The sequence below is a fragment of the Brassica napus genome, chromosome C6, assembly GCF_020379485.1.
Source record: "Brassica napus cultivar Da-Ae chromosome C6, Da-Ae, whole genome shotgun sequence".
Taxonomy (NCBI): domain Eukaryota; kingdom Viridiplantae; phylum Streptophyta; class Magnoliopsida; order Brassicales; family Brassicaceae; genus Brassica; species Brassica napus.
In genome coordinates this window covers 5,945,770-5,969,169 of record NC_063449.1, presented here as the reverse complement: position 1 = coordinate 5,969,169, position 23,400 = coordinate 5,945,770, and the positions used below count along the sequence as shown (strand labels likewise).

The 23,400-nt window shown below is 30.4% G+C and overlaps 2 protein-coding genes across 2 annotated transcripts; both read right to left on the bottom strand.

Moving 5' to 3' along the window:
- Positions 1-2,075: 2,075 nt before the first annotated feature.
- LOC106404355 (protein hunchback) lies at positions 2,076-5,808 on the bottom strand. The gene is made up of 5 exons (XM_022704157.2): positions 4,760-5,808; positions 4,568-4,673; positions 4,337-4,495; positions 3,835-4,242; positions 2,076-3,754 (listed from the first exon to the last, which is right to left on the bottom strand). The coding sequence occupies exons 1-5, from the start codon at positions 4,799-4,801 to the stop codon at positions 3,669-3,671; spliced, it is 801 nt and encodes a 266-aa protein (XP_022559878.2). The 5' UTR covers positions 4,802-5,808; the 3' UTR covers positions 2,076-3,668.
- A 2,556-nt stretch (positions 5,809-8,364) lies between these two features.
- On the bottom strand, positions 8,365-11,007 carry LOC106406562 (putative fucosyltransferase-like protein). Its single transcript, XM_013847254.3, has 7 exons — positions 10,432-11,007; positions 10,035-10,195; positions 9,684-9,925; positions 9,501-9,605; positions 9,257-9,413; positions 8,944-9,174; positions 8,365-8,861 (listed from the first exon to the last, which is right to left on the bottom strand). The coding sequence occupies exons 1-7, from the start codon at positions 10,822-10,824 to the stop codon at positions 8,606-8,608; spliced, it is 1,545 nt and encodes a 514-aa protein (XP_013702708.2). The 5' UTR covers positions 10,825-11,007; the 3' UTR covers positions 8,365-8,605.
- Positions 11,008-23,400: the final 12,393 nt, after the last annotated feature.

The window sequence follows — 23,400 nt, the reverse complement described above, 5'->3', positions numbered from 1 at the left end:
AAATTAACTAATATGTAATTAATTATTATGTTTATATGGAATTAGTAAAATAGTTACGATATAATGTATGTATTTAATTATGATATATATATAATTAATTATTCCCAAACACATATATATATATAATAAAATAGGAAAATACAAATAATACTAAAAGTTAGATTTATTAATTATTGTTTCCATGATTTTTTTAGCTAGAATTTGATTTTGGAAATGCATTAATTAAAGAGGAAAAAACAAAGAATCCTAAAAGGTAGATTAAATAATAATTTCAGTGGCCTGCCATTGTAAATAACTTGCAAAACTACTCCTCTTTTAATATATTAGATATTTGACGGGTTACCTGATCTTATATGTCTTCTCCAACTTTTCTTCTGTTTTGAAGCTGTCTTGTGATCATCGCACAAATGATGAGATACCACCAATATATGTTGTTTCTTTTTTTTTTTTTTTTTTTTTTGATCAAATATATGTTGTTTCTACATTCCCTTTTGAAGCCAAAGTACATTAATGTATCTTTCGCTGATGTCATATCCAAAAAATTTCATGTCATGAATGGCGAGGATGATTGATCCGATTCTTCCCCAAAAAAAAAAAAAAAATTGATCCGATTCAAAAGAATGTTTGCATATGAATAATATCAGTTGTTCTACAGATCCCTTTTGATCTAATATGTTCAGATTTTTTTTTCACTTCCCATTCAAAAGGTAAAACCACCTAGGCACAAAGCCAGCAACAAGTAAGCAAATACTGAAAATTTTATAGAGCAAGGTATAGCCCTTATGAAATACAGAAACAGGCTTGAGTTCGTTCACTTAACACAAGCTTCCTGTTACCTAAGCAATTCCATCTAAGTATAATATAATTAGGATCCAATCTCAACAAGTCCTTTCGATAAAATGTAAATAGAAAAATCAAAATCTGATTACCCCCACAAAGTAAGAGGAGACAGTGAGGATGACGGTGATTATGTGATGAGCCATCATAACAGCAGAGTCCTTTTCTATGGTCTCCCAGGCAAGCAACACAACAATTTCCACAAGGACTCTTTGCATCGTTCAGTTTGTAATGGGTGATAATCGGTATCCGAAAGCTAGATTCTAACCAATAATCAAATCTCACCGATCTTGCAAATGTATTAGATAAATACTGAATAAATATTTGATTAGATTATGTTCCTTTTCAGCTTTTCGTGACACAGAAGTTTACATTGGTTCAAACATGTTTTTATACGATAAAACAGATGAATTCATAGTTCAAACAATCAATTCGAAGAAGTATGCTTTCTTACATAATAAACAAATGTTTATATGAAGGAATAACCTCAAAAAATGAAATGTCCCAAGGCATCAACGGGAATTAAGATTCTCACATGAAGAACAGTCATTTCAAAAGTAAAAAGATGATGGTCCGATTGGAGCCGGCTTTTTGGGTCATAGTGGGCTCAGAAGGCACCGGCTCGTGATCCTTCCACCGTTGAAAGCGGGAGGTGACGCTGCTCTGTGAAACCAGCCTCACGCAGTCTCCTCCGCTCTAAGAGAGGTCGAACCCCAAGCCTTCGCTTGAATCCGAACCCTCAACTCCCAACTTGGAATGGGCAAGCAAGTAGATAGCCTAACCCGAACCCGGCCCAAAGAGATCGGTCCAGTGTCCCATCATCTTGTTGACTCCACTTGGATCACAAGCCTGCGTTACTAAGCTCGACGTACAGTGGTTGTGAGCTAAACTTATATATATAACGAGGGAAAACTTATTTCTTCCGATGTGGGATTAAGTAACTTGAAATCATTTTGATTAAACTTCCTACGACAGCGTTTCACCCTTGAGTCACTAAGACCAAACATTTGGCTAATCTTGTACCTCCATGGAGATAGTATGTTTATTGGACATTGCTCTCATGATAACTCTGCATCACATTGTCCGCTCAATTTGTTTTTGAAGCACACACAAACTCAAGCAGAGGTCCCTAAACGACCCCAGTCATTAATGGACTTTGAAAGTAGAGAGTGATTGTTCCAATGATATCATGCATTTGAATAATTCCTGATAGTGAAGCTGGCATCACACTTAAACCATCTCCCAGAGGATACGCACTTTGGCTCAGAGGGGAAACACACATGAGACTACAGACATGTGGAACAACAATAACAAAGCGTTGGATGGGAGTTTACTAGATGAGAATGGGTTCATATGCAGCCATTAACACATCTGTATCAAACTCCTTTAAGCAGAAGATTTACCACATATATAAGACCAGTTGTATCTCAAGAAACCACAAGCTTATCAAAAAAGGAACAGAACACTGAAAACCCTTGTTCTGAACTTCTGTCTTCCATGTTGTAACCATTGTTTTCTGAAATTCGCAAAACATCTTCGGTCGTTAAGGAACCAAGAAGCACTGCCCTTGTCCCAGCGTCACTCTTGTAACCTAACAGCTCATATTGTGATCGCTGATTGCTAAGAACTTCTTTTTGAATTTGGTGACCATCAATGATTTTGTGATGTTGTTGGTCTCTGGATGCTTGAGGTCAAAATAAGTTTTTGATGGGGAGTAAGGTCAAAATAAGTTTTTTCATATTCATTAGGAAAATATAATTCCTTCATCATCCTTTATAAACAGAAGACTCGCCATTGTGAATATACGATAAGATTAATCCACCCCTCGACTATCATAATAGTCCATGAGCAAGAACGCTAAGGAACCAAGAAGCAACGCTATTCATTGTTCCCAACCTCACTCTTGAAATCCAACAACTCAGAAAAATTATAACCTACCGAACAGAAGAAAACAATAACAAAAACTAAAGACTAGATTTGATGAATTCTTCTGATCGTCTCACAAAGACAAGAAACTTCTTAAGATTTTGTTTTGGATAGAAATAAATGTAAATAAGCAATTTGCTTCCCCACTGCCATAAATTAAGATTAGAAAAACCTTTGATGGTCCAATTGGAACCGGGTCATAGTTGGTTCAGACTACCAGTGTCCAATAATCCATCCGCTCTACGATACTAAAAGAGGCCTAGCATGCAAGCCTAAGCTCAATTTCAGGCGCTGAACTCCTTTCTTAGCCAGTAGATAATCCTCCTCTAACCAAACCAAACCCCCGACCCAATTGTTTCGTCACCTTTATGTCTCCATGGATCCAAGCTAACGTTACTAAGCTCGAAGTCTAGTAATCGTGAATTGTAACTTTTATATACATTAAAACACAATATGTTTCTTCCGATGTAGGAATTTCGTTATTGTTAAATACTAGTCTGGAACTAAAACTGTACCACAAGATTAGACCAAATTTACCCATTTAATTTAAAACCAGCTGTATTCTGGTTTTCTTTTACATCCGTTTTCTAGTAGAAAACATATTTTGTAACACCACCGTTGGTGTGTTTCAAAAAAAAAAAAAAAAAAAACACCACCGTTGGTAAAGTTGGCCATTCTCTCTCAATTTTGCTGCTAATATTACACTAATTCTTTTTAAAAAAATATCTTGCAGAAATCTTGTGGATTATTTCTTTAATTCTTCCCACAAACGCTAGAAAAAATATGCATTCCCGTAATATCTATCTACACTTTATTGTCAGCTCCCTTTATTTCATATAAGTGTTCTGAAGTAAAGGAACAGACCAAAAGAAGAAAAAGGAAACAAGAAAAGGTCATTTAGACCATTACTGATTATTTTTGCGAATTTCTTTTGTTGCATCACTCCCTGTTGTTGCTGTTGAGCCGTGGTTGTTGGTTAATCCATCACCTGCTTCAAGAGAAAAAAACAAAGAAACCATATTTAGTAGTATGTGTATGTGAGTGAAAGGATTTTTTAAAAAGCTAGTTTACCAAAATCAAGACTGTTCAAAGAAGCCAGAGATTGAGCAGGCACTTGTTGCACAGGTAATGTCGTATAATCATGCTTCTGAGGACAATATTCTACTTGTTGATCTGTTAGATGTTCTGGTTGCTGAGATTTTAGTTGCAATATTTGTTGTTGTTGATCTAATTCTCTAGTGAATTGCTCTATACTCATCATATCTTGAAAATCAGTACCGTAATTAAAAATATTTGATTGTGGTGGTGCAGCAATCCATGACGCGTCAATGAGAGAAGAGACTGAGTTCTCTATATAAGCAAAATCATTAGATGCAATCCACTGATCATAAATATGATCTTGATGGTGATGATGATGGTGATGATTAACTTGATCATTATGATGATGAAATTGATCAATAGGTTGCTGAAGTTGTGTTACTACAAAAAGACACACAAATCAGGTCTTTCATAAAACGATTTGAGTAATAAACTTAACGAGAAACATAATAGTGTTCTAACTATTATTAGTTACCTGGTGCAACGTTACTAAGCTCAATTTCTCTAAGTTTGTGCATTAGGTCTACTTGTTGAGCAAGCAAGTCGTTGAATGCAGCTATTTGACGAGCAACTTCGCATCGTTTGTAGTATTCTTCGAAGAAATCTGGATTACCTTCTTGAAGACGTTCCCAAACTGCTAACAAAAACAAAATTTTACAGGAGGAAAAGATTGGGAAATTGAGATCAAATTTGATTGTTTACTTACTTGCGCTAGTGATAACATGATGAATATGGTATTTTTCATGTATATACGTAATGGTTTGTTCCAAATTCATATATTTTTTAATACATCTTTCGATTTCGTCCTTGATCTGAAACAAAGTTTGAAAAGAACTAATGAGAAGGGTCATGAATATTGAAGGATTTGCAGAGAAAAAAATATATAAAAAACACATACATGGTTTGCGGTCTTCTCTAGAAAATTCTGATTTCTACTCATAATTTGAAAATCCAAGAGGAGAGTTTCGTTTGACAAAAAAGCTTCAATCAAGTGAATAATGAGGTTCTCTTTGGTTTGTTTAAATATGAGTCGTAGATTGTGCGAAAGAAACTAACTAATATAGTTGTTGTGTTGGGTTGTAGTTTTTATTCGGTTTCTACATAAGATTCTCAAATATTTGTTTTGATTTTTTACGATATTTACTCTACTACTTTAGTTTTTTTTTATCGAATAATATTTCTGATTTTAGTATTTGAAAATGTTACCTCAGATCCTCTTTTTGTTCCGTCTTCTTTTTTTGTATTTTTTTCAGATTCTCTAAAAATCATAGAGTCTAGATGCAGTGTGCATAGTGTTGCTTAAAGTTTATCCCTTTGTTTTTAAAATTATAAAATCGTCTTAAATATTCAAGTAGTGAATAAAAAGGTATTGCATATATTTTATACATTATGTAAATATAACTTTATGCTTTTGTTAGGATACTTTTCCTAATAGGTATTGGTCAAAATATAAGGTAATTAATAATATAATTGGATCATACGTCTCTCCATTTATTACAATATTTGCATAGTAGTTTTTTCGGACGTCAACCTGATTGTATTATTAATATTGATATATAAGAGTTCATACATGATAGAGAAATAAACTGAGGGAACCATGATACAAATTACAATGTAAGATGAATATTAAAGGATTTACAGATAAAGAATAAAAATCATACACGGTTTGCGATCTCTTGAAGATTCTGATTTCTACTCATAATTTGAAAATCCAAGAGGAGAGTTTCGTTTGATAAAAAAACTTCAATCAGGTGAATAATGAGGTTCTCCTTGGTTTGTTTAATAGTATATGAGTCGGAGATTGCGCGAAAAAAAACTAACTGAGTTCGTTATAGTTTTTATTCGGTTTCTAAACTAATTAAGATACTCAAATATTTGTTTTGATTTTTTTTTTAACGATATTTACTAGGGCTGGGCAAAAAATCCGAATCCGAATAACCGAACCGACCCGACCCGAAAAAAGTAGTACCGAACCTGAATCGAAATTGATTAAATAACCGAACGGATTTAAAATTTTGGTATCTAAAGAACCCGAACCGAACCCTACCCGAACCGAAATATTTCGGGTACTCGAATGTATCCGAAATAGATTTCTATAACCTCTATATAAATATATTTTAGATTTAATGTCTATTAAAAACATCCAGAATATATAAGATATTTTTAATTATCCAAAATACTTGAAAATATATATAAATAGTCAAAAGTAAATGTCTAAAATAGTTCAAATATACTCAAAACACCAAAAATACTTGAAATATCTATTGATTATCTATCCAAATATTCAAACCAAATCAAATATATGTTAAGTTTAGGTATTTTGACATATGTTATTCAAATTTGTATGTAATATATTATTTTGTTTATAGATTTTGAGAAATTTAAGTATATAATGAATTTCAAAATTTTAAAATAGTTTTAGTGGGTTATCCGAACCCGAACCGAACCCGCAAAGATCCGAACTGAACCCGAACCAAAACTTAGAAATACCCGAATGAGGCTGAAATCTTTGACTCTGAAAACCCGAAACCCGAATAGACCCGCGGGTACCCGAACGCCCACCCCTAATATTTACTCTACTATTTTAATTTTTTATCGAATAATATTTCTAAGTTTTGAAATTTGGAAATAATTACCTCACATATTTTTTGTTCCGTCTTTTTTCTTTTGTAAATTCTTTTTTCTGATTCTCTAAAAATCATAGAGTCTAGATGCATAGTGTTGCTTAAAGTTTATCCGTTTGTTTTTATAATTATAAAATAGTCTTAAATATTCAAGTAGCGAATAAAAAGGTATTGCATATATTTTATACGTTATGTTTTTTTTGTCAACTATTTTATACGTTATGTAAATATAATTTTATGCTTTTGTTAGGATATTTCTCCTAATAATTATTGGTCAAAATATATGGTAATTAATAATATTTTTTTTAAGAAACAAATCACTCATAAATATATAATTGGATCATGTGTTAATACAGTACTAGATCTTGATCCGTGCGTCTACACGGGTGTTTGCTTTAATTTGTAAGAACATTATAAATTTATAACTAATTGGTAATTGTTGGAGTTTAAAAATTATGGTCCCGTTATATATTATTGTTTGACTATTATTGTATTTGTAATACAAATATTATTTTTTTGTTTCATCGTTTATTTGATATTGTAACCCAAATATTATAGCTATTTCTAGTATTGTATACCTAATTCTATTTCGGTGGTCCATAAGAAAATTAGAAATAATGTTTACTCAATCTATTAGTTCTTTTGTATTGTATTTTTTATATATATTGAAAACAATTTTATAAAGGTCATTGGAAAATAAATAATGTTTACTCAATCTATTAGTTCTTTTGTATTGTATTTTTATATATATTGAAAACAATTTTATAAAGGTTATTGGAAAATAAATTAGCCAAAATCAATTTTTGAATACATGTATATTTTTGAATCAATTTTTGTTTTGAATTTTGTTTAATGATTAATTTAGACAAAATATGTTTTTTGTTAATTATATTGGACCAGTTGCACAAAAAAAGTAATTAGAATGAGTCATTTTTCGTATATTTTAAATCTGGTCTTAACAGATAATTTATAAAAATATAATGGTCTTCAATTTTTTTTTAATAACATAAGCCCATTAATTGTTTTTTTAATATATTGCTATTCATATTTTCAAACAACACTATATTTCTCTTTAATTATGTTATTCTTGTTTCCAAACATTCCCAAAGATACTTCTACTTTAATAAGATAGAAGATATAATATTGCAAAAATATGTTGTTATTTATTTTTCATGTCACTATCAGATATCATATATGTGTCATTATATAATTAATCGTGTGTTTTTACCTACCATCATATAAGTAATTATATAATTAATAGTATTTTATACGTATTATCATATAAATAATCATGTATATTATATTTTTAAAACTTAATATTAAATATAAAATCATAATTTACGTTGGTGTTTGAAATTGCTTTGTATTGTATTTTTCTTAAATATATTTAAAACATTTTTATAATGGTTATAAAAACATTTTAGTAAAATCAATTTTTGATATAAATTAATTTTAAATTAATATTTTGATTTGAAATATGTATGTAAAATTTAAATTGTTTTTATGATTATTTTAGACAAAGATGTTTTTAGGTAATTAGATTGGGCAAATCATTTTCGTATATTTTTAAAACTTGCCCATATATATAGTTTTCATAATATAATGAATTTTCACTTTTTATTGATAACATAATCTCATTGCTTTTTATCTTTAATATATTGTTATTCATGTTTTCAAACAACGCTATTTCTTTAACTGATATTTATGTTGCCAAACAAAAGTTTAAAGTGTTTCTATTATTTATTCTAATAAGAGAGATTTGCATAGTATTTTACATTTTTATTGATGGGATACAAATTGACAATTTTCCTAATGAGAAGTGGTTTTTTTAAACATAAACCTATGAAAAATATTAAAAGGTTAATCAACCAACTCTAAAGAGATAAAAAAAACTATCAAATTCATCTAAAACTTCAAACATCTATGCACCAAGAAAGCAACAACAAATCATCTGCAATGTCCGAATGATTTACACAGAGAAATCTCTTGCCTAAAACAAACCAGTGTCATAACTTAAATGACGTTGTCTTTTCTAATCGGTTTCTTGCACTTTTGCGATTTTAACACAGAGAGAAATGCCTTCAAAACTAAGGACGAGAAATAGATCTTTGAGAATGAAACTACACGAAGACAACCTCAAACTTAGCACAAGGGATGTGTTGAACGTGAGTGCTTAGACTCGAGTTTCCCTCGAATTTGAAGTTGTACAAAGCTTGTCGCTGCGTGAGGCCAAGCGGGTAAATCTTGTGTACTCTAAGCTCGTTATCTCCTTTTAAGCTTTCAGGCCTTTCCTTCTTCCACACCGGCTCATGTTTTAATGACTTGAACTTGGCCACAACCGCAGATTCCAAAGCTTCCAGAGTCAGATTCTTACCCCTGTATTGGTATATTTCAGTCAAAACATAATCACATCATGTGTTTTTTTATTTGGTGGGGAAGTTAGGTAAAGCTTTCTTACCTCAGAAAGATGGATTCCATCTCAAAACGGCCTCTTTCTCTAACAAAAACATGATAAACTGTGTCTGATCCTCCCCTGGTGCACTTGCAAGGCCGTTTCTTGAAACTAGGGCTTTTCTCTTCTTGTTCTTGGATCCTCGTAGCCAGAAAAATGCAGAGACGGCAAGAAGAATGCACAGCAGCCATATCAACAAGTGCTTTGAAAGAATCTGAAGGACCTTCGTACTTCCATCTAAATCAAAACACAAACATGAAAGCTTTCAAGAAGAAGTTATTTACACACAGATACAATCATTGAGGGCAAAGAAATGGACCTTAGTGTGTGATTATAAGCAGCAGGGTTATCTGCGAGATACTTCATTCTCTTTGCAACTGGCTCCACATCTTCCATACTCTTGATTTGAAGGATTGAGCCGGAAGCAGGAGCAAAGTCTTCTATATTCGGAGCACCAACAACCACAGGGACAGATCCTGAAGAGTAAACGTTGAACAAGTTGCTCACCAAAGAAGAGTTTCTAAGATATGCTCATAGAGAAAGACAGTGAATCTAAAACATACCAGCAACTAGAGATTGGAAGAACTTCTCAGTGACATAATCCTCCTCATTGGTGTTCTCAAAAGCCAAACTGAACTTGTAGCGTTTGAGTGCTTCAACCTTGTCAACTATATGAATTTCACAAAACCAAAAGACATCAAAATGATAGCTCGTTGATCATGCAGTGTTCCTAATCTCTATGTTACCTTTTCCATCCCTGTTTCGATGACAACCACCATAAGAATCAATCTTGATTCTAGTCCTCATCAGGGCTTCAAGTGCTTGCAACCGAAAATTACGAGCGCCACAGTTGGAAATAAAAGCAGCTGCAATAGCCCTCTCGGTCTTAGGCTGTACTGGAGCCATAATATCATACTCCGCCCATGAAAAGTACCCAACAGGAACATCTGATGAAAGACTAGTGGTCATCACAACATCATAACCTCTCCTGATGAAACAAAGAATATATATAAAAAAAAAAAGTCAGCCCATTTATAACAACATCTTGTACACAAAAAAATGTCGTGAAGAAAACGTTAAAGATTGTGCTTACCCACCGTCGTGCCTGTGAGAGATCATTATCAGGATAGTACTGAGCTGATTCCATGGAACGGATTATGCCAAGAGTTTCAGGTTTATGACCAAATCCAAACGTAGCATCTGGTGTCTTACCTGCGCTAGCTTCAAATGTACAATCGACAGAGCAAGATTGAAAGTCCTACAAATTGACCCATCAACAAGAAGTAGCATCTTAACATTTATAAAAAGAGAGACAAACATGTAAATGAATCCATCCATAAGAGATGGGAACAAACCATTCATTCTCACTCCACAATTCACAAATTACTCTCTATGATCAATCAAAGCCTCAATTTTTTTTTTTGTTTTTTTTTTTTTTGCGTTATTCCTTTTAATTCATGTTGACTAATCAATCAATCTTCCAATGGAGATTACCTTGGCACCACCGGAGATAAAGATTGGATTTTTACCAAAGTCCCTCGAGTAAGTCACCGAGTCTTCTCTCGTCAACCACTCCTCGCAGATCTTCTCCGTCCCCACCACATCGATCTTCCTCTCGGATCTACTCGGCGGAGGAGGCTGAGAGAGCGACGGAGACTGAGTGAAGAAATCGGTCAACGTATCGACCAAAGCGACCTTATCGAGCCGACCCAGAAACCCGATCTCGGCGATGACTACCAGAGCCACGCAGATTGGTAATAAATTCGACAGCTTTCGCCTGATTGATGAAGAGTGAGACGACGAAGAAGAAGAAGAGCCATTTGCTAGAGGCAATTCGTCGTGGGCAGCTCCGATTCTGGGTCCTCGAAGATTGGAGAACAGACCCATGAAGCGAGAGGACGAATCTCGGTGAGGAGAAAGGATAGAGGTTTTGCCTTTACGAGGTTTCAACCAAGGAAGGATTTGGGATTTAACGTTGTTTTGTTTTGATTTGGGGAGAGAGAGAGAGAGAGAGAGAGACTGATTAATGCTGTGTTTTGATATACTATACAGGTAGGCTTTGCTTCAAAGTCAATGCTCTAAAGTGTATAGTCATCGGCGGTGCTATAAAGTCGCCAACGTATTTTGATTTTTAGTTTTTATACTTTACTTCTCTTTTTAACATATTCTTTTTGTTTATTGCTTCATTAACAACTTTAGTAGTCCGAACATATTAATCTGATTTTTGTTGTAAAAATACTTATAATTTTATTACATCGGAAAATTTTTAATAGAGACAAAATTTTATACCGCAGGAAAAAAATAATACTGATATATGATAAATATACGAGTGAGAGAGTTTAATATAGAGAGAAAAAAAAGATGTAAGATGCGAGTTACAATGATATAACTTCATTCGTTTATATAGAGATAAAAAAGTAGAAGTTAGTGTAAATAGTGACAGCAGATCCTACATTTGTTTACAAACTCAACAATTGAGTCGCCTCTCCTCTCCTCCTCTTCGTATTGCTGTGTTATTTGACGTTTGTAACACTTTCTCTTTCTTATTGATCGGTGTCGTTATTTTCTCTGGCTTAACGTCCTTGTTGCCTCTTTAAAATTTTTTTTAGGAAAAACCATATCAAGGTATAACAAGTACAACTGCGTATGCTCTCCTCGATTGAACAGTTTTATAGGTCTTGTAAGTGCAACATTCCTATATTATAGACATGCTTCTTGAACACCGAGGTATGAAGTGATTTTGTGAAGAAATCAGCAGCATTGTCACATGAGCGGACATACATTAATTCAATTTCTTTATTCTTCTCGAACTCCTGAGTGTATGAAAAAAACTTAGGAAGTATATGTCTCCTTCTATCACTTTTTATATATCCTTCTTTTGTTTGAGCAACACAAACCGCATTATCTTCATATAAAATTGTTGGGACTGTATCTTCACTAATCCTACTACTTGACCGGATATGTCGATTTATTGATCTCAGCCATACACATTCTCTACTTGTTTCATGGAGTACAATAATTTCAGAATGATTTGAAGAAGTAGCCACAAGTGTCTGTTTCTGAGAACGCCAGGATACAGCGGTGCTTCCGATTGTGAAAAACGTATCCCGTCTATGATCGTACTTTATGTGGATCTGAAAAATAGCATGCATTTGCGTAACCAATCATTTGACCTTTAGAGTTTTTAGGATAAAATAAACCTAAATCAATAGTCCCTTGGAGATATCGAAATATCATATTTAATTTCATTCCAATGTCTTCGAGAAGGAGACGAACTAAATCTTGCCAAAAGATTGACAGCAATGATATATCAGGTCTTGTGCAATTTAAAAGATACATGAGAGTTCCAGTTGCACTTAAATATGAAATTTCAGGACCAAATATTTCTTCATTTTCCTCAGATGGTCGAAATGGATCATTTTCGACATTAAGTGATTTAATGACTATCAGGTGCTAAAAGGAGCTGTTTTATACATGTTAAAGCGTTTCAACACTCTTTTGGTATATGTAGATTGATGTACAAATATACTTTTTTGATAATGCTCTAGCATAGATGGTATAAGGGGCTGTTGTAATTTCACAAGACTTTGGATTACTTTTGTAATTGATTCAAGTTTGGATATACTTTTGCATTTAAAATTAGGGCTGGGCAAATAAACCGAACCCAAAAATCCGAACCGAACCCGATCCGATGAAAATGAATCCGAACCGATCCGAACCCGACATATATACCGAATGGATCTTGTTTTATGGTATTTCGGGTTATGGGTATTATCCGAACCGAACCCGAAATTAAATGGATATCCGATAGAACCCGAAACATTCAAAATGCCAAAAAAGAACTTGTACCAAACATGATCTCAATTCCTGATATGTAGCCAAAATACACTAAGATATTATTAAACATCTACAATAACTATCTACTACTTGAAGGTTGATGGTTGAAAGTGGCGGTTGAGGCTTGAAATTTTTAGATTTTGGTTTTATTTTCATTGAATAATTTTTTCATTTCATGATAACTTAATTTTTCGTTTTATGATTTCATTTATTGGTTTTCTTTCTATCAATAACAACGTATACCTTTCATTTGACTTTGAATGATCATGTTTGATGTTTTTTTCTTATTTCTGAATCGATTTTACTTATGTTTTAGTTACAAAATAGGTACAAATCAAGTACTTTAAACCCGAAGAACCGATTTTACTTATGTTTTGGTTACAAAATAGGTATAAATCAAGTACTTTAAAACCGAAGAACCGGTTGGAACCCAAAACCCGAAAGTACACCGGGTTGTACCGGTTCTTTGAAGATTTACTAACCCCGATCCGAACCCGATAAAACCGAACCGGTCCCGAACCGAATTTTTATATAATCCGAATGGGGCTGATTTTGATAAAACCGAAAAACCGAGACCCGATTGGACAAAACCGAAACCCGATTGGGACCCCGAATGCCCAGGCCTATTTAAAATCATGTTTTGAGTCATATTTGGCAAATTCCTCATAACTATAATGGAAAAATAATAAAGCTTTTGCGGGCTATTCCGTCAAATTTACTAGATTAAGGTATTAACATATTTTTCATAAATATGAAAATATATTTATTTAAATGGTGTAATATAAATTGTCAATTTATATAATATATAAATAAAATATAAATTAATATGTAAATATATTAGTATATGCATATTTCATATAATAATAGTTTAACGCAAATCTAATACGATAAATATTTACGGGTTATTCCATCAAATTTACTAGATTAATGAATTGACATATTTTCATAAATATGAAATTATATTTATTTAAATGGTAAAATATAAATTGTCAATTTATATAATATATATATATTAATTTGTAAATGTATTATTTACGCATATTTTCATATAATAATAGGCCAATGCAAATCTAATATGATAAATATATGATAAAAATTAAGAAAAAAAAACAGATCATATCGTCCCTAGACTTCGCCTATTCTGTTCCATCACGAGAAATACAAGTCCTATATGCTTGGTAAGAATCAAAGTGACGAGGTAAGGTGGACATTTTTATCCACTAAAATTCTTGTGATGTTTTCAAAAAGAAGAATAACGAAAGAGGTAGTGTCTAGACCAAACAATCCATAGATATCCAGAATTTTCAAATAGCCTCTACATTAACTTTTGGAATATGAGGCGTTGGTGTCTTGATGTTCCTGCATCGTGTGTGCTTTGCTCTACCCATGAAGAATCTCGGGAGCATCTGTTCTTCATCTGCATATATAGCTTCACTATATGGAACCATTTTCTTACTCGAGCGAACCTCCAGGCCCCTAATACCTATGACGCGATCGTGATGTGGATGACCAGACCCTCTTCAGAGCCTCACGTCACTCTGATAGTTCGACTCCTCTATCAAGCGTCAATGTACGCTATCTGGAGGGAACGTAACGCTCGACTTCATTCCTCTGTCCAGAGAACATCAGACACTCTCATTACCGAAATCAAAGACACTATCAAACTTAGACTTGTTCCCCTTTCAAGATCAACTCGCTTGAATTCGTCCTCAGTTTCATCATTAACCCCTCTTGGCACCTGGTTTTCTCCTTTTTAGCAGGGTCAGTACCAGTTAGGTTGTCCATCATTTTTCTGTTAAGTCTTTTAGTAGTTTATAAGTTTTCTGTAAGCCCGTTGGGCCTGGTTTCGGTTACATATGAAATATGAAATAATTGAGCAAGTGTCACCAAGTAAAAAAACTTTTAGTGAGACTTTGGTAGTGATTGGTAACCATGGTGCGGGAAGTGCCTAATTGAGCAAGTGTCACCAATCACACAAACAGTTGAATAACGCAGTTTACCAAAAAACACAAAAAGCAATAACGCACTATTTTTTTTATACATGCAATTCTTTAGATGGGTCCTTGAACTATTTTTTTATCCTCATGCCACCTTCTCGCTTATCTACTATACATCTATACTTATCCACACTACTTTTGTTTCCATTGTAGTATGGGGAGACCTTGGCCAGAGAAAGTCAGAACAACGTAGGTTAGTGATATTTACGATTACTCATTGAATGAGTTGTAATTGACCTGCCCATGAGATAAAAGATGATAGGTTAGTCCACTTTATTGTGCTAAGAGCTCTATTGCGCTAAGAGCGTTAGTCTGGAGACCAACCAAATAGCCGATAAAACTTTATCAAAACAAACAAAAAAATTGAAGGTTCATAGTCCACAAGAGTCATGCCCTTTGAGAAAAAAAAAAGAGTCCTGCCCTTTGAGAAAAAAAAATCATGCTCTTGGTAGTTAGAGATAACCCCAAATACAAGATTGGAAGCTGATCAATTAGAATTTCATGGTTTCTGTCAATTCTTTGGAGAAGAAAGTTAGATATACTTTTCGCTAATCCTTCTTCTTTTGATCAGCCTAGCATTTCCTCGTGCTTATTTATTCTTTCATTTTGACCTACTGCTCTCCCCCATTGCTAGTAGGTTGATGGGTCGCACGCCCGACACACATGTTTTGGCTTTGTGTGTCCATAACTCAAAATAGGTGACCTAACGGCTGCCGTCCGACTAAACATACCAATAGTCACCAGATTCATATGGGCTACTGAGGAGTAAGCAATGATCTTCTTTAGATCGATCTGTCTTTGCTTTGCTCATGTTAATAGCTAAACCTATTTTTCAAAATCTTGTAGAATAGACACAATACTATTAAAATTGCAATTTACCCAGCTGTGAAAATTAAATCATCGGCAAAGCTCAACTGCGTGATGTTCAAATCTCTACACTTATACTGATAATCATATTTCCTTTTTGAATTGCCTTGTGTAGTCGGTGAAAGAGGACATTAATGAAACAAAATTAGAGATAATGAACACTCGTGTCTTATTTCGTACTTGTAGAGAATCCCAGCTTATTAATTTTTTTAATAATTTGAATTTTAGAAACAATAGTCTACTAGGTGTTTGACCGCAATTTTGCGGGTAATTATATTATATGAAGAAATATATATTATGTTTACATTGTTATAATTTTTGAATAATAATTAAAAGTAAAATTTTTAATTTTTAATTTTAAATAGTTAGATAATCAAAAATTTCAGTATATATTTTTGGAAGATCTATGAGATTTAAAATAGTTCAACAACGTAAACCTTAGTCATTATAAATATTTCTCTCACATAAAAGCAATGTTATAATTAAATAAGATAATTGGTTGTAGAATTACTTTATATTTTATTTTAACACGTGAAATAACCAGGAATACTCTAGCTTTCAAGAAATAAAAAAGAGAATTTTTTTTGTGTAGGATCAATACAATGATCAGATGCTTTTATCATAAAGATATTTTGTAAACGTTTTTTGTGGACTTTATAAAACATAAAAAGTTCTAATAATTCTTTACCTACAAATCTAACTCTTTTATATAAGAATATATACCCACTAAATTTCTTTCAATTAAAAAAAGTTAAAGTTTCTATTTAACTATATATAAATAATTGATAAATAAAAAGAAATTGATAAAACATATATATTAGTTCTCCAATTCTACAATTAGTTACCATAAATCATTATTTGTAATATTACTTGTGTTATTTGGTAATTTATATTAGTTAGTTCTATAGTTACCTTTTATTTTTAGATCTGATTAAAATAAATGACTAATAAACGTCAACAACCAATCAAATTATAACTATTTTTAAAACTTAACATACGAAAAATACTTAAAAAAAATCACTTAAGTGACTTCTCAATTAATATATAGTATGATTTATCTCTTTAAAACCAATGATAAATTTGGTTAATATAAACATGAAAACATGTATTAGGAAAATGGTAGTCTAAGCAATTTCTCTCATAATTTTGTCAAATCACAAATCACAATTTCTCACACATTTTTTATTTAGTGTTTAACATAAAACTTGAAAGGGTTAAACAAACCATTTCTTCTTTTAAAACATACATATTATAATTAAATCTGATTAATTAATAAGAAAAAATATTTTACAAAATTTTAAATAACGAAATGTTGTTTTTTAAAGTTTTATTATTGTACATTTTAAATAACGAAATGTTGCGTAATTTTCTAATTTTCTAATTTTAAATAACAAAAAATCTTTTTTAAAATTTTAAATAATGAAATGTTGTTATTTTAAAGTTTTATTATTGTACATATATATTATATCAAAATAAAATATTTTTATTGTATAAAATTTGTTAAAATTCTATTATTGTACATTTTAAAAGTTTATTATACCGCAAAATATACATCTCATTATTTTTAAATAATTTATCCTACTTGCAATTTACATTATATTTTCTATCTTTAACTTTAACAATTGTATAACATGTCATTTTTATTGATTTTTCTTACTCAATTTATCACTATGTTTTAAAAACGCTTAAACCTAATTAGTTCACATTTATAGTAATACAAAAATATATGCATCTCGACAAATAAAACTAAATACAAAAGAATATAAAAGAACCAAGAACACAACAAACATATTTTATTATTCTTCCCTCATGTTTTTTTACTTATGTCTCATTCATTTTTTTACTATTCAAAACAAACATGCCAATTTTATTATAATCAAATGTATATTATATTAATAGAGTATTAACTCTAGGAAAAGCATGTGAATTATATTTAAAAGTATATTATCAATTTATATAATGTAATATATGATATTTAATTGTTTCTATAAATAAATTATATTAATCTCTATAATATTATTTGAGAAGCCAATTTCTTATGTGTCGCGCTCACGTTAACTCTCACGATGGTTGATTACACTGATATCCTTAATGAATTAAAAATATTATATTTAAATATTATTATTGAATTTTTTATATATTTCCCTTTTTAAAATTTTCAAAATAACATATATAATAAAAAAGGAAACATTTATAAAGGTGTAAAACAAATTTAAAAACGAAAATATATGTATATAAAATATGATTTCACTATAAAGGAAAGTTCACAAAATAGAAATATTCCATTTAAAAAATATTTTTCAATAACATAAAATATATTTTTGAAGTAATAAAACATTTCTTTATATCTATATTTTCTTAGATTAAAATATATATATTTGCATATATAGTGATTTCATAAAACAACATTCACACACATAATCTTGATATTAGAAAAATAAATATTATTTATTTTAAAACATAATTTTAAACAATACAAAAGTATATATTTTCAAAGTAATAGAAATAATTTTTATATATTTATCTATTTTCTTAGATGATTACATAAAATAATTAAGTAACATATAGGGAAATTATTAAAAATACCATTTTCAAAGTACCACTTTTCATGTTTACACGAACCACTTTTACCCTCATTTTTAATGAAGGGTAAAAGACATTTATAACCTTTTGATTACTTTTGACAAAACAAAAACATATGGTTAACTAATCTAAACTTAAAACATCAACTCTAAACCCTAAATCATCAACTCTAAACCCTAAACAATGAAACATCAACTCTAAACCCTAAACCCCAAAACATCAACTCTAAACCCTAAACCCTAAAACTTCAAATCTAAACCCTAAAACATCAACTCTAAATCCTAAACGTAAACCCTAAACCTTAAATCTAAACTTAAAACATCAACTTTAAACCCTAAATCATCAACTCTAAACCCTAAACCATGAAACATCAACTCTAAAACCTAAACTCTGAAACATCAACTTTAAACCCTAAACCCTAAACCTTCAAATCAAAACCCTAAAACATCATCTTTAAACCCTAAGCGTAAACCCTAAACCCTAAACCTTATATTTTTCTAAAATTCAAAATCAAAACCCTAAACCCTAAACCTTATATTTTTCTGAAATTCGAACTCTAAACCCTAAACCTTCAAATCTAAATCCTAAAACATCAACTCTAAATCCTAAACGTAAACCCTAAACCCTAAATCTTCAAATCTAAACTGTAAAAACATCAACTCTAGGGTTTTAGGGTTTCGGGTTTAGGATTTAAGGCTTAGGGTTTAGAGTTGAAGGTTTAAGGTTTAGGGTTTAGAGTTGATGTTTTAGGGTTTAGGGTTAATTTTTAGGGTTTACGGTTTAGAGTTTACTTTTTAGGGTTTAGGGTTTAGTGTTGATAGTTTAGGGTTTAGTGTTGATGATTTAGGGTTTAGAGTTGAAGTTTAGGGTTTAGGGTTTAGAGTTAATGTTTTAGGGTTTAGAGTTGAAGATTTATGGTTTAGGGTTTAAAGTTGATGTTTTACGGTTTAGAGTTGAAGGTTTAGGGTTTAGGGTTCAGAGTTGATGTTTCGGAGTTTAGAGATTAGAGTTGATGTTTGGGGGTTTAGGGTTTATTTAAGAAAAAAATAGGGTTTACGATTGACGGTTTAGGGTTTAGGGTTCGTATTTAAAAAAAATAGGGTTTAGGATTGATGGTTTAGGGTTTAGAGTTGAGGTTTAGGGTTTAGAGTTTGAATTTCGAAATAGTATAATTCAGAAAAAAATTAAAAAAACTATTTTTTATTTTTCACATTTTTATTTATTTAAATATTTATTTATTATATATATAAAGAACAAGGGCATAAGTGTCTTTTGCCGCTTAACGAAGAATATATTTTTGAAAATGTCCCTTTAGTGGTGGTATAAATGAAAAGTGGTAGCATGAAAGTGTTAAATATGTAATTTTCCCTAACATAAAATGATATATGATTAATTGACAAAAAATAGTTTATAATTAGTATTATTGAAATGTTTTATTTCTTTTTCTAATATTTAGTTGACTATAATATCTTTCAATTACAGAAAAAATTAATAAATTATATTTTACTTATATAATATGATTTTTAAAATACAATCACACATTTTTTTTTAAATGTTTATTTTTAAGAGATATTAAAAAAAAATTAACAATAAAATCTTTTAATCAAATAGTTACAAAATATTTTAAAATAACACAACACTATATACTTTAACAAGGTTGATATATTATATTTTATCATTATTAAAATTATTTGTTTTCATAATATTAAATTTGCTTTAAAATTTTATGCTTTTATTTTCGTGGAACTTAATATGACTATAATTAAAATACCAAAACAATTGATTATTTAAAATTAATTTCAGTTTACCGTTTAATAAATATAAGGCATAAAATTATTTAGAATTTGTAAAATATTTTAAATATTAATATGTGTTCATGAGCTTCCAAATGTATTAGTTACTTATGTATGTAACTTCATATTGATCATCGTTTTATTTCTAATATTTTTAAAAACAAATCTACATATAACTTGATAAATATTATGAAACTACATGCACATTTAAATGATACATAAAATTAATTTGATTTTACTTAATTATAGTAAAAAATAATTATACTTCAGTTTTAATTTGAAAGAATAAATGTAATTCAATATACTCACAATATGAGTGACTCGATTAATCCAACTTACAAAATTATAGATTTAACTACAATTAGTATATATATATATATCTAATTTTATAATAATAATTTATTTTATAAATGTAAATTATAGGATGACTCAAAACATATTAACAAATGAAAATAGAAATTTAACCAACTGTTATAATTTAGTTCTTTCGTAAAATTTATATATATGCATGAGAATGTAGAATATTATCGTTATATTAATTTATGTAATTTGGAATCAAACACTTTAGTTTATTTTATATTTCATTCTAAGCACAATATATCTTAACTTATACATAATCTTTCTTAAATATATTTACATATCTAAGACAACAACCAACGTAAATGCAAATAAGAAAAATCACAATTTTAATATATTTAAAATAAAAAATAATTATAGTGAAATTTAGAGAAATTTATGCAATCTAATATACCTAAATGATAACTAAATCAACTGTAAAAAATAACAAAACCGAATAGATATAACATATCTAAAATCATATGTCTAATTAAAGTAATATAATATTATCAATATAAATTATAAATACAAATTATAAATTAATTTAGAATTAAAAATAAATTATGTATACAAATTATAAATTAATTAAAATTAAAAATAAATAACAATCAATTATATATTTATTTTATAAATGTTTATATCCGTGCATGAGCACGGGAAAATCACCTAGTTCATCTATATTTAAGATGTTTACTTGTATGTTTGGAAACATATATTAGATTAGGTAATTATATGATTAGTTTCCTTTTAAAAACTTTAATTAAATAAATAAAAAAATAAAAACCATCAACCAACCAAATTAACCAAATTATAACAATTAATTTGAAAGTTCACCTATCAGCGATACGCCAGCAGAAATCTCTTAAGTGACTTTTCAGTTAATATAAAGGGGATACAGGAATAAACTAATATGCTTAAATCCATTGTCATAATCAAGAATCTTTCAGTATTGTATTTTTTGTTAAGTACAGTTATATATATTAACAACTTGGTATTTTTATAGAATTTTTTTTTTCAAAACTTATTCACCGTCAAAATGCTTTCGGATTCATCCTTGTTGGTACAGCTGCTCAGCTCCTTAGAAACTCATAACGCAATCTTTTTTTTTTTTGGACAACGCTCATAACGCAATCTATATATGCAATTTTAGTGATTATATTCACGATGTTTTGTTCTCTGTTTCTATTATTTTGATTGATTTTTGGGTTTTTGCAAATATGACTCAAAATTTGAAGTCAAACACAAAACTAGCCCATGTTTTTTTGGAACTTTGACTTGTCTCTTTTATCCCTAAAGTTCAGATTATTCACGAAAATATCATCACTTTTTTTTTTTGAAAATGCATATTTTACTCTATAACCTTCATCTTCCTCAAGTATTCACAATGTTGACATTGTCATCAATACACCAACCACCATGAACAATCAATTTGAAGCTCTTAATGCACCTAAAAATCGATTTACACTTTTTATTTCTCAATTCTTATGAACTAAAAACAACATCTCTTTCACTCTCTCCATATTCATCCAAAAAAACTCAAGATTTTGATTCTAAATTTTTTTATGGTTCATAGAGCAATTAAAGCTTACGATTCTTGGTGAGTCACTTTTGTTTGAGATTCTGGGTGTTTGGAGAAGACTTATGTGTGCTAAATAAGTTATCTCACTGGTTGAAACTATGAAATCAGCTTTTTTCCCAGATCTGTTCGTCCAGACGACTTACCTGTAAGTCGTCTGGCTGTAGACGACTTACATGGAAGCCTTCTGGTCAATGCAGAGGTTAGTTTTGCAATTGACTTTTAAATGTGTTTTATAGAAGACTTACATGGAAGTCGTCCATCTTTGTTTGTTAAAAAAAAATTCGAGACGATAAACGGGTTTGTTTTGCATTTGACCGAAAAATTAAAAAATCAATATTTCGTTATACCTATACGATTTACATGGAAGTCGTCTCAGGTTAGTTTTGCAATTGAAAAATAAAACAAAAAAAATTATTTTTTCCTAGACGACTTACACGGAAGTTGTCCGTCCGACGACTTACATTGAAGTCATCCATGATTTTATTCCGAGATTCTGGTCAAACCTTGCTTATCTTGGACGACTTCCATGTAAGTCGTCGGACGGACGACTTCCGTGTAAGTCGTCTAGAAAAAAATAATTTTTTTTGTTTTATTTTTCAATTGCAAAACTAACCTGAGACGACTTCCATATAAGTCGTCTAGGTATAACAAAATATTGTTTTTTTAATTTTCTACTGGACGACTTAAGTGTAAGTCGTCCAGAAAAAGTCAAATTTCTGACACAATCTGGTAAAATGCAAAACTAACCCGTTTTTCCTAGACGACTTACATGTTCGTCTCGGGTTTTTTTTTAACAAACAAAGATGAACGACTTCCATGTAAGTCGTCTAGGTTAAAAATCAATTGCAAAACTAACCTAAATGGACGACTTCCTAAAAATCTACCAGACGACCTCCGTGGAAGTTGTTTGCGTCAATGTTTAATAAACTTTCATTTTCTCTAAAACTATAAAGACTTTTTAATTTTTTTTGTTAATTCATGTATATTAGTCAATATTGAGGCTGCTGAATGAGATTGATAACTTAATTGGTGATATTTATGAGGTTAGCAACATTCATGCTTAGTAAAGTTTTTAGCTAATTGAGAAGACTCTTCTACGTTAGTTTTTGTAAATTTGTTAAGTAACTTTAAGATATGTTTATTTAATTTTCAAAAGTATTAAGTAACTTCAAGAATATCAAGTAACATGGTTTAATGTGTCTTCTCAGATCATAAGATATACTTTTTATTTATGTATCTAATGAAAGTGTTCTAGCTTTGAACTTATGTAATCTTTTATCTTTTGTGAATTTGACTAAGTTTTCTTGAGAATTCTTCTCCTTAGTTGTAATAAATTTGATTAATTTTTTGTGTTATTGTGTTTTACTATTGAAGTTGTATCAATAACTTTAATTATGTCAAGTAATTTTTGCAAGATAATATTGTGGAAAATGAACATATTTACCAACCGTTTTCATTAATATCTTTTCAA